Consider the following 17,090-nt stretch of genomic DNA (forward strand, 5'->3'; position numbering starts at 1 on the left):
AAGGTACACGCAGATGGTACCACCTGCCACGGGCCTTTGAAAGTTTAGCAAAGTTGCATTAAAAAAGTATTGTTTTCTGTTATTATCAGAGGATTACTTACCTTTACGAGGAGGGAACCGTGTGCCGTGTGATTCCCGGCACCAATACAAAAAAGAATTGGACCAGTCCATCTCTTTCCCATGGATGTCGTAAAAGGCGAGTAAGGGATAGGCTTACAAACCTGGGATTCTTTTTTAGGCGATGGCCTAGCAACCTTGTCACTAGTTGAATCTCAATTCAATCGTTAAGCCAAATAGCTGAACGTGGCCATTCAGTCTTTTCAAGACTGCTACCCCCTACAGGCTCTGTCTACCCCGCAAGGGATATAGAGGTGACCATATGTATGTATGTACGAAGAGGCTTCGCGATCTAAGAACAAATATGAGTAGGTTTGCCAATGCGCATCGAGCAATTCATATAACAGTGTTAGCCTTTGTCGTGTGGTTCCCGGAACTTTTAAATAGGATCACTCCGAATCTTTTTCATGGATGTCGTAAGGCGACTAAGGGATAGGCTAATAAATTTGCGACTCCTCTTGTAGGTGGTGTAGGTACTAGCAACCTGTCACAATTTGAATGTCGAGTAGCGAATTTGCCGAATTACGAATCTGTCCAATCCAGAATCTGTCGTACACCGAACAAAGGCTTAATAGCTGAAGGTGGCCTTTCAGTCTTTTCAAGATTTTTTGGCTCTCTACATTTATATGTATTTATGTTTGTATAACTCTCTTCATACAGTTTCGGGTTTCGGGTAATCTTGATCTGACCTTGAAATTTAAAAAAGAAAGAAGTTTCTGTTTGACATTTATAGGTTTGATTTGTCTATGAACTCATAAACCAAAAATAGAGTATTATTTCTGTAGATGCTATAGTTTTTGGCTCAATTTATATTACCAGTGCACTGAACTTGGCATTCACAATTGGCAATTATTATAGTGAATCATGATTGCATTCGAATTCAGGAACGCAACCGCGTTATTAATAGTATTGACGTGTTATCACTACATAGTATAAAACAAAGTCGCTATTTTAGTCTGTTTGTCTGTATGCTTAAATCTTTAAAATTACGCAACGGATTTTGATGCAGTTTTTTGTAACAGGTAGAGTGATTGAAGAGGAAGGTTTTTATGTATATTTTTTTCCGAATTTTGCACCCGTGCGAAGCCGGGCCGGGTCGCTAGTATTATTATAAATAGATTTGTTATTATATTAATAATGTTTCAATTGTTTGTGTGAAAAATTCTTTGTTTATGTGTATTACAGTGTATTCCCGGATAATTATCCGTATAACTTTATCAATTATTTAAATTTGCCGTGTGGCGTATGCCGTGTGGTTCCCGGCACCAAAAAAGGAATAGGTCCACTCCATCTCGTTCCTATGGACGTCGTAAAAGGCGACTAAGGGATATGCTTAAAAACTTGGGATTCTTCTTTTAGGTAGGCGATGGATTCTATCTAATTCAACAATTGAATTAAGTAGTAACATTGCTAATAGAATTTTTCAAACGATAAATAAGTTTAAATCAATAAATTTGACATTGTCCTTGTTACAGATGAACAAGAGAGAGTACAGAAGAAAACATTTGTCAATTGGATCAACTCACATTTGTCGAAGGTAAGCTAATTTAAAGAATATTGATAAATAAATAAATTAATGAATGAATGAATTCCAAATAGCAGCGGTTCGCATGATAAAAAAATTGTCGAATCGCTAGGTGCGGAGGATGGACGTAATCTACTGGAGTATCGATAATCTTTCCAAATTACATTTTTAAGACGGCCTCTGTGGCGCAGCGGTTGTACGCTTGTCTGTGACACCGGAAGTCCCGGGTTCGAATTCCGGCCAGGGCATAATGTGAAAAGAACTTTTTCTGATTGGCCTGGGTCCTGGATGTTTATCTATATAAGTATTTATTATAAAATATTGTATCGTTGAGTTAGTATCTTGTAACACAAGTTTCGAACTTACTTCGAGGCTAACTCAATCTGCGTAATTTGTCCCGTATATTTTTTATTTATTTATTTTATAGGCAAGTTGATTGTTTTTACAGCGCATACCGCCATTGCGCATCGACGACCTGATCTATGATCTACGAGATGGCACCAAACTGCTGGCGCTACTGGAAGTACTTTCTGGGGAGAAATTGGTAAAGTATTATACTTTTTCTTATCTATTACATTATTTTTATACCGGTGCCACGATGTCGTTGTGTAGATATGTAGATATATGTATATATATATCTATATGTAGATATATATATATAGCTGAACGTGGCCATTCATTCTTTTCAAGGCTGTTGGCTCTGTCTACCCCGCAAGGGATATAGACGTGACAATATGTATGTATACATACATATAATCACGTCTATATCCCTTGCGGGGTAGACAGAGCCTGTTGTTGTCTTGAAAGACTGACGTTCAGCACAGACTGGTCACGTTCAGCTGTTAGGTTTAATGATAGAGATCAAATTGTACGGCCTCTGTGGCGCAGCGGTAGTACGCTTGTCTGTGGCATCGGAGGTCCCGGGTTCGAATCCCGGCCAGGGCATGATGAGAAAAGAACATTTTCTGATTGGTCTGGATCTTGGATGTTTATCTATATGAGTATGAGTATTTATTATAAAATATAGTATCGTTGAGTTAGTATCTCGTAACACAATTCTAGAACTTACTTCGAGGCTAACTCAATCAGTGTAATTTGTCCCGTATATATTTATATATTTAAATTGTGATAGGTTGCTAGCCCATCGCCTATAAGAAGGATTCCAAGTTTATAAGCCTATCCCTTAGTCGCTTTTTACGACATCAAAGCGAAAGATGGAGAGGTCCTATTCTTTTCTATATCGGCACAATTGAAAATAAATATATTTTACATACATACATACATACATACATACATATGATCACGTCTATATCCCTAGCGGGGTAGACAGAGCCACCAGTCTTGAAAATACTGATAGGCCACGCTCAGCTGTTTGGCTTAGTGATAGAATTGAGATTCAAATAGTGACAGGTTGCTAGCCCATCGCCTAAAAGAGGAATCCCAAGTTTATAAAATATATTATATATTTTATTTTGTTTTTATTTTTACCAACCAAAACTTTCATTCATTATTATGGTTTTTATATATACCAACAGCCCATGGAGCGCGGTCGAGTCCTCCGCCGGCCGCACTTCCTCTCCAACGCCAACACGGCTCTCCGGTTCCTCACCAGCAAGAGGATCAAGCTGGTGAACATCAACGCCGCCGACCTCGTCGACGGGAGACCAGCGGTCGTCCTTGGCCTTATCTGGACCATCATCCTTTACTTCCAGGTAAGATGGACCGCGTTCTGTTTTAGGGCGAGTGGCAATGGTATAATTTTGATTATTGTAGTGTGAAACTGGTTTTATTTCTTAGTTTGAAACTGGTTACGAACAAAAAACATTTTTTTTTCTCCTTCACAACTGGTTACGAATTAGCAATTTCGATGCCGATCGAAGGGATATTGAGGATGTGTCGCAAGTGTCAGTTTTTTTAAATTGCTACGATAGGGATTACAAGTTATTTGTGTAAGACTTGATTCAACAATACAAGTTTCCAAGATTCCAAACAAATCCCTAAGAAATAATATGAAAATTGAAAAAGACGATAAAAATATAGTTCTAGACGCTGTTATAGATATAAATACCACTAAGTGGTTATGCCACGTTAAAATTTTTGTTTGTTTTTAATACGTTGCCGCTCGCTCATCCCTCGTGTATCGAAATAGCACTGGAGTGAACCAAAATTAGTTTAGATAATCACGATTTAACTGTATGTAGGTAGTTTTGGTTAAATATACATGTTTTTCACAGACAACGTTAATGTATTTAGAACAAATGGTTAGAGAAAAACCCTTAATTATAAAAACGTGTTGGAAGTTATTTTTTTAAAATGTGTTGCTTTTAAAATATAAGTCACTTTGGTTTAAACTTAAATACCTATATTCAACAAAGATTGAAAACTTTAATGTCATAAAATCATGATACAGTTGTCTAAAAAGTAAATATATGTATTTATTTAATAATTTTGAAATAAATATATAGTATAGTTTTACTGTATATTTATATTAACTACGTTATTATTATTTTTAAATAAAGAACAGCCAATACCAAGAAGATAAATATATAATGATTTTGATTATTTATCTTGATAATTATAATAACCTATTATTTGATTTGATTTAATAGCAAGAATATCATAATTTACTAGCATATTATTTAGATTGTAGTTTTTTAACACACAATTGAAAATTGATAAAATAAATAGTGTATTAAAAACACTAAAGAAATTTTGTCGTAATTCAAATTTGACGTAACCAAAATAAACTTAATTTAAAAGAAACTTATTTTAGATAATAGATTCAGTCCATTAAAACAACTATCGAGTATTAAATTAAAGTGTAGGTAGGTAGGTAGTAGGTACTTTAAAACAATATTTAAAAATTTAAATTCACTTAACATTAGTAACTATTTAAACAGCTATATTATTACGCTTAATTCTATTTAAAACATATTTAAAAAAAATAATTACAAAATTTAATTATATATTATTATATGTTCACATTGGCTATTGTATATTCTCATTTTAATTGGCTTGAACTTAATTTGTTTGCGCAAGCTTCTCTCAATACATTGGATCCACAGGATAGAAAGCCAAAGGTGGGTACACTATCTCCACACTGCTAAATTACTATCTGCTGTTTTATTTTATTTAGAAATCTAATTTTGAATATTATTGCAATTTAGTTCCATAGTGTAGTTAAATAGATCTATTGTTTTCTTTTTTTTATTTACCCTTTAAAGTCTTCACTAGTTTAATTTTAGAACCGTCATTTGTAATATATGAATAATGTGAATGAATAGTTTTTATTTTATTTTATTGGAATAGGTAATTCCTTTATCTATTCTTCATGTAATTAATGAGAAAATAAAAATATTGCCGAGGAAATTAAAGCAATTAATATTATAAAATTCTTTGCAATATAGTTTAATAAATCTTTGTGATTAGTTAATTAACTTTTGAATGGTTTTCACCTTGTATTGTAATAAATTCTGATTTTAGACTAAAGATTATATATTTATTTCAATACAACGTATCATCTTCAAAACTACTTATTTGAAACTTATTATATTATATTTATCAAATCATTATCATGGTCACTTATTTTATTTTTAACGTCTACCGCATTAGGTAATCATAAATCTTCATTATATCATTCATATAAACATAACTATAAAACAAAATTTGAATTAGGTATTATACATACATGTAATCACGTCTACATCCCTTGCGGGGTAGACAGAGCTAACAAGACTTGTAAAGACTAATAGGCCACGTTCAGCTGTTTGGCTTTTAGATGGAATTGAGATTCAAATAGTGACAGGCTGCTAGCCCATCGCCTAAAAGAAGAATCCCATGTTTATAAGCCTACCCCTTAGTCGCCTTTTACGACATCCATGTGAAAGAGATGGAGTGGTCCTATTCTTTTTTCTATTCGTGCCGGGAACCATTATACTACTAGGTACTAATGACCAAACTAATTTGCCATCAGATTGAGGAGAACAGTCGGGCCTTGGAGTACCTCGGAGGTTCAAGATGCGCCTCCGTGATGTCCCAGGAGTCAGGAGCCGCCACTCCGACCCAGAGGGCAGAGGACCGGTGGAAACAGGGAGCCAGGAAGACTCTTCTCCAGTGGGTGGCGAATGCTTTGCCGAAGTAAGTTGAGTGTTGAAACTTCTGTGTCTTCTGTGAATTAAATTGTAATAAAGAAACTTTTATTAACTACTAGCTGTGCCTGCGACTTCGTCCGCGTGGAGTAGTTATTTTGGGCATCATTGAAGCCCTCAAGGATGCTCCTTCCCCGATTTCTTCGCTCCTAATAGTTGCAGCTAGACGTTATCCAAACATATAATAAAACTGTAACTGAACTTTGTCTGTACATTGAAGATATTTAAGAAAAAAAATATAAGCGGTCTTTTAGGGTAAATAGAAGCCAAAACAATTTTTTTTCGATTTTTTGTCTGTCTGTCTGTCCGTCTGTCTGTCCGTCTGTCTGTCCGTCTGTCTGTCCGTCTGTCTGTCCGTCTGTCTGTCCGTCTGTCTGTCCGTCTGTCCGTCTGTCTGTCCGTCTGTCTGTCTGTATGTACGCGCATCACGCAAATCTACCGAACGGATCTGAACGAAATTCGGCACAGATATAGTTAGTAACTTGGATTAGAATATAGGCTACTTTTTATCCTGAAATTCTATCCCAAGGGGATGAAATAGGGGGTGCAAGTTTGTATGGAACTTCGTCATTTTTAAATCGATATAAAAAGCTATTAATAATTATAATACATAGACTGATAGTCAAAACTGTAGTCAAAATCTATACTAATATTATAAAGCTGAAGAGATTGTTTGTTTGAACGCGCTAATCTCAGGAAGTGCTGGTTCGAATTGAAATAATCTTTTTGTGTTGAATAGACCAATTATCGAGGAAGGCTTTAGGCTATATAACATCACGCTGCAACTGTAAGGAGCGAAGAAATAATGGAAAATGTGAAAAGAACACGCCAAAAATTATTCACCCTTGAGGGCTGCAGTGATGCCCAAAATATCTATTCCACGCGGATGGAGTCGCGGGCCCAGCTAGTATAGCCTAAAGTCTTCCTCGATAAATGGTAGTAGTTCAACCAGTAGTTCTTGAGGTTAGCACATTCAAACAAACAAACAAACTCTTCTGTTTTATAATATTAGTATAGATAAATCTAAGTGCCTATTTAAACTAAAAAAAATATTGTAATAGAATTATAACCAGAAATATGTACCTACAACTTACAAAAGAAAAAGAAATGAAAATAAAGTTGAAACGCCTGTGCAATACTATCTTGCCGTCGTCGGGTCTTTCCATACTCCCTTAGGGGAATCGGAGTAGATTGGTCAGGGCTTTTGGCCCTCTTCAATGGCATCATCGCTGCCTACGACTGTAGGCAGGGCGATGGGGCGGCCGTGACGGCCTGGGTCTTCACGACTACTACACTGGGAGTTCCCATCGGCGGCGGCGTTGTCACTGGTCGACGACGTCTGCCGCAAGGCAGCGAGGGGAGAGTTTCACCCGACGGCCCGGAGGGCGGGCGTGGAGCGGCGAGATGCCGCGCAGGTGGCTGTGTGATGACGCGTCCGCCCTCTCGAATATCTAGGTTCTCCCACTTCAGGTCCCTGAGGATCGTCGAGTTCCTCACGTAGCGCGGGGCTCCGACGACTGCTCTGAGATTTTGGTTCTCTTGGGCTCTGAGTCTTCTCCGGTTGGTCTCAGAGCAGAATGCGTACCACGCCGGGGCCGCGTACGTGAGACGGGATCTGACGTACGTTTGGTAGATCCCGAGCTTCGTCCTCAGGGGGAGGCTGGAGGAGGGAACTGAAGTCTCCCCCTGGCTGCCTTGGTCATGAAGCTTGCGCTCGCCTCCCGCCCCTTTTCTACCCAGCCGCCGCTAGCCGCGTCGAGCGCGGTAACCGTTACGCAAAAATAATCCTTGTAGCATGATTCAGTATTTACGCGCGATGGCTTGCTAGCGTATTTCAAAGTTTGGTGTTTCTATACCGATTTCGATGATTCTTTTTTATTGAATAGGTACTTATATTAACTTTTAAGAATTACGAATGAGTGTGAGTGTTTTTGGTATTATAAACATCAGAGTAAAGAAATATAATCAGAAATCTCCGAACTGCTAAGCTTTTAGGAATTACACTTGTTGTGAGTCAACCATAAAAGATAGACTTATGCTGTCTTGGGATATTTTTTTAATAATTTTATGTAGAATATTTCCGTTATACATGGTTTCGCTGTATCTTTAACCATTAAGGCTGCACACGCGACGGAAGCTTACAAAATCAAGTAACTTCTCCCGTTTTCCCAACATTTCCTTTCACTGCTCTGCTCCTAGTGATTGTAGCGTAATGAAAAGTATACTATAACCTGCTCAGGAGTATGAAGAATAACTGTACCAAGTTTCGTTAAAATCCGTCAAGTAGTTTTTGTTTCTATAAAGAACATACAGACAGACAGACAAAAATTTTACTGATTGCATTTTTGGCATCAGTATCGATCACTAATCACCCCCTGATAGTTATTTTGAAAATATATTCCATGTACAGAATTGACCTCTCTACAGATTTATTATAAGTATAGATTAGTTCAAATTGGATATTTGAAATTACTGTAGCGCAATCACTACATCACTACACAGTATAAAACAAAGTCGCTATTTTAGTCTGTTTGTCTGTATGCTTAAATCTTTAAAATTACGCAACGGATTTTGATGCGGTTTTTTGTAACAGGTAGAGTGATTCAAGAGGAAGGTTTTCATGTATAATAACATTTATAATTTTGCACCCGTGCGAAGCCGGGGCGGCATGGGGGTATCAAAATTTTGCCTTTATGATTGAAGATTTTATTGGGCTTATACTTTTTTTTTTGGACAATTTACACATAATTAAGGTAGCCTCAAAGTATGTTCGAGACTTGTGTTACGAGATACTAACTCAACGATACTATATTTTGTAATAAATAAACATCCAAGACCCAGGCCAATCAGAAAAAGATCTTTTCTCATCATGCCCTCACCGGGATTCGAACCCGGGACCTCCGGTGACACAGTCAAGCGCACTACCGCTGCGCCACGGCCGTCAATCTATTCTATTGTGTCAGTTATAAATTATTTTGAATTAATATAAACTTTATTAGCTTTAGCTCTGTCTACCCCGCAAGGGATATAGACGTGAACATATGTATGTATGTATGTAAACTTTATTTAATTTTTCAGGGACTCCAACATCCAAGTCACGGACTTCGGCCCGTCTTGGCGCGACGGCATCGCGTTCTTAGCCATCATAGACGCCATCAAAGCCAACCTCATCAATTTAGCCGAGATGAAGCGGAAGACGAACAGACAACGGTTGGAGCACGCTTTCGACGTGGCCGAGAATGAACTGGGCATCGCTAGACTGCTCGACGCCGAGGACGTAGACGTTGAGAAACCCGATGAGAGATCCATAATGACATATGTGGCGCAATTCTTACACAAATATCCTGAACCCAAGGTACATACACACATACATATGGTCACGTCTATATCCTTTGCGGGGTAGACAGAGCCAACAGTCTGGAAAAGACTGAATGGCCACGTTCAGCTATTTGGCTAAATAATAGAATTGAGATTGACAGGTTGGCAGCCCATCGCCTAAAAAAGAATCCAAAGCTTGTAAGCCTATCCCTTAGTCGCCTTTTACGACATCTTTGGGAAAGAGATGGAGTGGTCCGGTTCTTTTTTGTATTGGTGCAGGGAAGCGCACTGCATACTTAATTATTGCTGCTAAGATTAACGATGAATCTGATAATCTTCCTTCTCCTATACATATAAAACACGAAACCGTAACGAATAACCATTAATTTTGTCTTTTTAATTTAAATAATATAAAATTACTTACTCATTTTTTCAGACAACAGGCCCAGATGCCGTAGCAGCAGTACAAGAGGAGTACGAATCTCTAAGAACGTGGCTGACGGAGAGAGTCAGCACAGTTCAGAGGCAATACGACTCGCGAACGCTCTCGCGAAACTACGACGACTATGTGCGCGCCGAAAACGAACGGCTCTCTCGCGAACCTACATACCAGAAACTGGAGAAACTCATGTACACACAAAGCCTTGTCGCCATCGCCCCAAAATCGTGGCGAGAACTCGTTGCATTATGGATTGAATTAGAAAGATTACACAGACGATGGCTCTGGCTGTTAGATTCGGATTTACCCGGGGATTTCAGAGTTGTTGGAGAATGGCTGGCGAGAGCCGAATACTTTTTATACTTTGATGAAATCCCAAACACTTTGGACGAACGAACGGCTGCTATTATTAGCGAAAAGCTAGAAGAGCACAGCTCGTTCTTTGCTAGTCTGCCAGAGGTCATTGATAGATTCGAAGCAGCGCTGAGGTCGCCAGATGCGGCGAGGATCCCTCCGGAAAGGCTCCAAGATATGAAGGAGAGGCTCGAGACAGTCAGTAGAAGAGCTCCTCAGAGGAAAGCCAGATTAAAATATTTGGAGCACAAATGTTGTATAGTCGCTTTTACAGAGTTGACCAAGGCTAAATTGGCCACGTGGACTGGAAAATACGGTCGAATAGACCATGCTCGTGCCTTATTAGATGACTACGATAACTTTGTGACTAAGAATAAGATTTTCCAAGAATTTGATAGAGCGTACGTTGATATAAAGCAAGTGGCTGAGGAATATAAGAGAGTGTGTGATGTGGACAAAGCTGAAGCAAGGGAAATAGATTTGTTTTTGAGGGACGTGTCAGATACTTGGAGACGAGTGGCTGCGGACGTGAGATGCGCCCGAAGCGTTCTTGAAGAAGTTATTGCTCACTGGGAAAGGTGGACCACATTATCTGATGACTTTACTACCTGGTTGGACAAAGCTCAGCATATGCTGAGGGTATCGGAAGATGAGAGACTGGAATTCTTCCATGATTTGACTGTGTGGAAAGAGAAACACCAATTGTTGGGCGATGCGGCAGGTTTCTTAGCTGCGACATGTTCTGAAGATATCAGTTCTGAAGTAAAGAGAAAGTACGTGGAAATAACTGAACGCTGGGAGCGTGTTTGGGAAGAGGCTGAGCGGTAAGCTGGAAATTTAGGATATTTACATATAGTCACGTCTATATCCCTTGCGGGGTAGACAGAGTCAAAAGTCTTGAAAAGACTGAATGGCCACGTTCAGCTATTTGGCTTAACGATAGAATTGAGATTCAACTAGTGACAAGTTGCTAGCCCATCGCCTAAAAAAGAATCCCAAGTTTGTAAGCCTATCCCTTAGTCGCCTTTTACGACATACATGGGAAAGAGATGGAGTGGTCCTATTCTTTTTTGTATTGGTGCCGGGAATCATACGGCAATGGAAATTTATTAAAACACTTAATTTAAATCATTACCCACTTCCAGAAGATGATAACAAAAATTAAACAAGTTTTTCGTTTTAATTCATGCTGATTTTAGACCAATTTAAAAATACTTCCAATAATTACGTAGTTTTTAGTTGCGTTCTCAAAAATTTCAATTCAATTTTCATCTATTTCACAGCTACGTCCGCGGGGGAGACGCTCTTCGCCACCGCCGCGAACTGGCTTCGGGCATCCAGCACCTGGACAGCTGGTTGAATGCCGCCGACAATCTGCTGGCAAGGCAGCCTCGCGCCAACACGGGCGACATACAGACATACATCGACCATTTGCTGCAACTGAACTCGGAGATAGAACATCACGAGGAGCTGTTTAAGACCATAAGCAGGTGTGTGTTTTTAAGTTTATAACTCGTTAGTTGTACTAAGACGCTGTATGTTTTACTTATTGATTGAAATTTGAAAAAAATCACTATCATAATGACCAATTTTGTAAATTTAGTAACGTTTTCTATGCAACTATCATATTCCATCAAAATTAAATTATTTGCTTGTTATTTGTCATATTACGGACATATGTACATGCTCGTTTTGTTTAACTAAACTAATAAAAATGTATTTTGCCCCAATAAGAAATTACCAGAAGAATAAATTAATTTTAAATTGATCTGTAGCTAACGTTAGTAAAATATGAAATAAGTCACATTAAATACGCCTTTTCACCGGCGGAGAAGGCAGAGACTACATCTTTCCACTTGCCACGATCTCTGCATACATTCGCATCATCCGTATTCACAACTCTCCTTATACAAATACTGTAGCTAACTTCAATAATTATGGCCTTATAATAGCATAAGAATAATACTGTATTACTATTTAATGCATACGCTGTTGGTTTCTTTAATAAAATTAAAAAAAAAAATTCTCCTAAACTCACATTAACCTTTTTCCAGAACCTTCCAAACGGCGATCGCGGAGTTACCCCGCGACGAAGTGGAAGCCAACATGGCGAAGCTGAAGCAACAAAAGGAAGCATTAGTCCGGGTCAGGGCGACAGTGCCGGTCAAACTCCATCAGTACAGACAGCTGTTGGTCCAGCACGAGTCGCTGGAGAGCGGTCAGAAGGAGATAGGACAATGGCTGGATAAAGCCGATGAGACGCTGAGAAGCGGCGGTGAAACTAGACGGTGATAATTTAAATTTAGTTGTTTAAAGATTAAATTAGTACTTACATACATACATATGGTCACGTCTATATCCCTAGCGAGGTGGTCAGAGCCAACAGTCTTGAAAAGACTGAATGGCCACGTTCTTTTTTAGGCGATGGGCTTGCAACCTGTCACTGTTTGAATCTCAATTCTATCATTAAGCCAAATAGCTGAACGTGGCCATTCAGTCTTTTTAAGACTGTTGGCTCTCTCTACCGAGCAATGGACATAGCCGTGACCATATGTATGTATGTATGTACTATTAATAATAATTATTATTAATTATTATTTACTATTATTAATAATTAATAATATGGTGTCACCACAGCGAGGTGATCGAGGAGCGCTACGAAATCCACCGCAGCTTCTTCTCCAGGACTACATACTACCGTTCCATGCTGGAGAGCAAGAACAAGGTGTTCCAGAACATCGTCAAAGCAGCCGACTCGGACAGAAGCGCCGATGTCACGGAGCAAGTGCGCCTGATGAGAGACCTAAATGAAAGGTTTGTTGACTTTGGTCTTGAGTTTTAAAGTCATAAAAAGGATTTGAGATTGATTTGTTTCATAATCCGCTTTACTTTGATCTTGAGTTAAAGTCAGTTCATCATGATAAAAAGGATTTGAGATTGATTTGTTTCATAATCGGCTTTACTTTGATCTTGAGTTTTAGTCATTTGATCATCATAAAAAGGATTTGAGATTGATTTGTTTCATAATCGGCTTTACTTTGATCCTGAGTTTTAGTCGTTTCATCATCATAAAAAGGATTTGAGATTGATTTGTTTCATAATCGGCTTTACTTTGATCTTGAGTTTTAGTCATTTCATCATCATAAAAAGGATTTGAGGAATTTTAATCGTAATCAATTCCACAAAATCTAGTTGATCTCTACGCAAAATTTCGTGAAATTGACGAAGTGGTTTTTAAGTTTCTGCATCAAGTACAAATGAATAATAATATGTATTCAAATATGTTCTTAGTGATGATATGTTGATTATTAAAAAAATAAGTTTACATATAATCACGTCTACATCCCTTGCGGGGTAGACAGCCAACAGTCAGTGAAAAGACTGATTGGCCACGTTCAGCAGTTAGACTTAATGATAGAAATGAGATTCAAATAGTGACAGGATGCTAGCCTTAAAGAAGAATAAGTTTAATAATCATTTTTAATACTAAAATTGCTGCAACAAAAAAACCTTTAAATAAATACGCATTTTAGTTGAAATATCACTTCATTCTATAACCAACTTAATTTATTTGAGAACGTTTCAAATTACGGCACTCGTACTACATATTCGGAATTTCTGAAACAGATTCGCCCACGTGTCCTCGCAAGCAACACGCCGCGAGGCCGATCTCCAACGTTTGGTCAGAGCCTGGGAGGAGTTTGAGGCCAAGAAGCGCTCCGTCGAGGAATGGGCTTCGAGAGCCGAAGCGTTGCTGGCCGACAACAGGTTGGACTCGAAGCAGGCCGTCGACTTCCACAAGAGGTTCTTCCAAGGAGCTGATGAGAGGGCCGTCGCTGAATTGGTGCGGTGTGGTCGCGAGCTTATTGAAGTAAGTTAAGCATAATTTTTTTATAGGTTAGTATATAATAAAATTCTCGTGTCGCAATGTTTGTCTCCGTACTCCTCTGAAACGGCTTTAACGATTTTAACCAAATTTTGCATGCATATTCAGTAGGTCTTAGAATCGGCTGACATCTATTTTTCTTAAGGGTTGTCCACACCTGTCATTTTTTTTTAACTAGAAATTACTTAAAAGTGATTTATATGGCAAAACAACGTTTGCCGGGACAGCTAGTAGGTATATATAATAGATAGAAGAATGTAGAAGCGACGGCCTCTGTGGCGCAGAGGTATTACGCTTGTCTGTGACACCGGAGGTCCCAGGTTTGAAAAAAATAAACGTGGACGATGAGTCTGTTTCTATCGGCCAAGGTAAAAAGCCGATAAAATTCACCCAAATCGAAAACCGCCGAGCTTGTATGAAGAGAGTTATGAATGTGGATGAAGCGAAAGAAGTATGCAGAGATCGTGGCAAGTGGAAAGAGGTAGTCTCTGCCTACCCCTCCGGGAAAGAGGCGTGATTTTATGTATGTATTTAGATTGCCGTGTGGTTCCCGGCACCAATAAAAATAGAATAGGACCACTTCATCTCATTTCCCATGGTTGTCGTAAGAGGCGACTTAGGGATAGGCTTATAAGCTTGGGATTCATATTTTAGGCGATGGGCTAGGAACCTGTTACTATTTGAATCTCAATTCTATCATAAAGCCAAACAGCTGAATGTAGTCTACCAGTCCCTTCAAAGCTGTTGGTTCTGTCTACCCCGCAAGGGATATTAACGTGACCATATGTATGTATAAAAGTGAAACTTACCCAAATCGAAATTGCCAGCTCGTCAACGAAGAGGAACGTCCTGGAGTGGTACAAACTGTAGAGGAACTCCAGCGGCGCTGGCGGGAGCTGCTGGCGCGGGCGCCGCCCCACCTGATGCGGCTGGAGTTCAGGCTGGACGAGGCCGTGTTCCACCACTGCATCAAGGACATTGAGAAGGAGATCGTTTATGAGGAACAGGTATTGTGTCTTGGTAATGTTATATATGTGTATACGGGACAAATTACACAGATTGAGTTAGCCCCGAAGTAAGTTCGAAAGTTGCGTTACGAGATACTAACTCAACGATACTATATTTTATAATACACACGTATATACATTCAGTCAGAAAAGTATCGGGAATGGATTATTTATTTATGGTTCCAAATTCAAATTTTTGTTTTTTTTGTTGTTGTTAGATTGGCACAACTGTTTTCCATTTTGGCGCGGAGTTTGAGTTGCATCTGTTGTTTACATTAAATACAGTGCTATTTTTAGTTATATCATATCTAGTGTGTATTGCTAATTTCATAATGGATAAAAACATCGAACAAAGAGTTTGTCTTAAATTTTGCATTGCCAATGGAATATCGTGTTCGGAGTCACTGAAAATGTTACAGAAGGCTTACGGTGAATCGACTTTATCAAAAACTCGTGCTTATGAGTGGTACAGAGTAGCTAGTCAGTTGCACTGCCTTTTCAATTTGTGTTGGAGAAGCGGCCGAGTACCAAAAGATTGGTGTAAGGCTGTTATCGTGCCACTTTACAAAGGAAAAGGGTCACAGCTGGACTGCAAAAATTATCGTGGTATAAGCCTGCTTAGCGTCGTCGGCAAATTGTATGCTAAGGTATTGATTAATAGAGTCAGGAATGAAACTGATGACAAAATATGGGATGCTCAAGCGGGATTTCGAAAGGGAATGGGATGTACTGATCAGGTCTTTTCCTTGCGGTGCATAGCCGAAAAGTTTTTGGCCAAGAGTCAAAAAGTCTATTGCACATTCGTAGATCTGGAAAAGGCCTATGACAGAGTTGAGAGGAATGAATTGTGGTCAGCACTTTCTATGCATGGGGTGAGCAGTCTCTTAATACGAGCACTGAAATCCTTATATGAGGATTCGAGTGCTTGTGTCAGGATAAACGGAGCGCACACTGAGTGGTTTAAGATTGAGAAAGGCGTTAGGCAAGGATGTGTTGCGTCACCGTGGCTGTTCAACCTATTTATGGATAGTTGTTTGACAGATTTGAAAGAGTCTAAAAGTGGATTAAGGATGAATGAGTTACTCGTCAAATGTCTGCTCTATGCCGACGATCAGGTTATACTGGCGTCATCAGCGGAGGAGTTACAGGAGATGGTAAACTGTATGCATGAAGCTTTAAAAGAGAAAGGAATGAAAGTGAACGTAAGTAAAACTAAAACACTGGTTTTTGAAATGGAGAAAGAAATGACAGCATGTAATATTTTGATTGGAGGAGAAAAAGTGGAGCAAGTGAAAGAGTTTGTATATCTAGGATCAAAGTTTACATCAGATGGCAAGTATGATAGTGATATTGAAAGGAGAGTGAACGCGGGGAACATGGTGAATGGAGCTTTGCATGCCTTTATGAGCAGTCAGAAACTATCCAAAAAGGCTCGACTGGCTGTGCACAGGGGCGTGTTGGTCCCGACATTAATGTATGGGAGTGAAAGTTGGGTATGGCAAAAGAAGCATGAAAGCAGAATAAATGCAGTGGAAATGAGAGCGTTAAGGAGTATGATGGGTGTGAAATTGAGTGACAGGATAAGGAACAGCGTGATAAGGGAATGTTGTGATGTGAAAGAAGATGTAGTTACAGGAATAGAAAAGGGTATGTTAAGATGGTTCGGTCATGTGGAGAGGATGAATGAAAGCAGGTTGACTAAGCAGATATACAAGGAGAGTGTGGAGGGAAAGGTCGGAGTGGGAAGACCTAGACGAACGTATCTTGATCAAATTAAGGACGTCCTGGTAAAGGGTCAGGTCAAAAGTACCCGAAACCGCCGAGCTTGTATGAAGAGAGTTATGAATGTGGACGAAGCGAAAGAAGTATGCAGAGATCGTGGCAAGTGGAAAGAGGTAGTCTCTGCCTACCCCTCCGGGAAAGAGGCGTGATTTTATGTATGTATGTATGTATGTATGAGTGGTACAAAGCGTTCAAAAGCGGTCGAGATGTGATGGAAGATTTGCCTCGCTCTGGTAGGCCATCAACGTCTGCAACTGAAGTTAACATCGCAAAAGTGAAGGAAATAGTGACTGAAAATCCTCATTCAACTTTGAGAGAGATAGCCACCGAACTTTCTGTATCTCACGAGTCGATCCGTACCATTTTAACTAATAATTTGGGTATGAAACATGTTGCCGCTCGGCTAGTCCCAAAAGACCTGAATTTTTTTCAAAAACTCAATCGCATGAGAGTCGCTGAGGACATGCTAGAACGAGTCAATTCCGACCCAACATTCATGAAACGCATTGTTACT

The 17,090-nt window shown here is 39.2% G+C and overlaps 1 protein-coding gene across 7 annotated transcripts in view; it reads left to right on the plus strand.

Annotated features, from left to right (window-relative positions):
* The window catches only part of LOC106132288 (muscle-specific protein 300 kDa), a 164,827-nt gene that overhangs the window by 54,327 nt on the left and 93,410 nt on the right, over nt 1–17,090 (plus strand). For all 7 annotated transcript variants that reach the window (XM_060947706.1, XM_060947704.1, XM_060947707.1 and 4 more), the window contains 11 exons: nt 1,593–1,654; nt 2,091–2,186; nt 3,178–3,354; nt 5,616–5,779; nt 8,869–9,145; nt 9,545–10,725; nt 11,185–11,391; nt 11,956–12,189; nt 12,539–12,715; nt 13,529–13,772; nt 14,615–14,794. In XM_060947706.1, the coding sequence (XP_060803689.1) occupies nt 1,593–1,654; nt 2,091–2,186; nt 3,178–3,354; nt 5,616–5,779; nt 8,869–9,145; nt 9,545–10,725; nt 11,185–11,391; nt 11,956–12,189; nt 12,539–12,715; nt 13,529–13,772; nt 14,615–14,794 (2,999 nt within the window). The remainder of the gene's footprint in view (nt 1–1,592; nt 1,655–2,090; nt 2,187–3,177; nt 3,355–5,615; nt 5,780–8,868; nt 9,146–9,544; nt 10,726–11,184; nt 11,392–11,955; nt 12,190–12,538; nt 12,716–13,528; nt 13,773–14,614; nt 14,795–17,090) is intronic.

Source organism: Amyelois transitella, chromosome 14 (assembly GCF_032362555.1).
Source record: "Amyelois transitella isolate CPQ chromosome 14, ilAmyTran1.1, whole genome shotgun sequence".
Taxonomy (NCBI): domain Eukaryota; kingdom Metazoa; phylum Arthropoda; class Insecta; order Lepidoptera; family Pyralidae; genus Amyelois; species Amyelois transitella.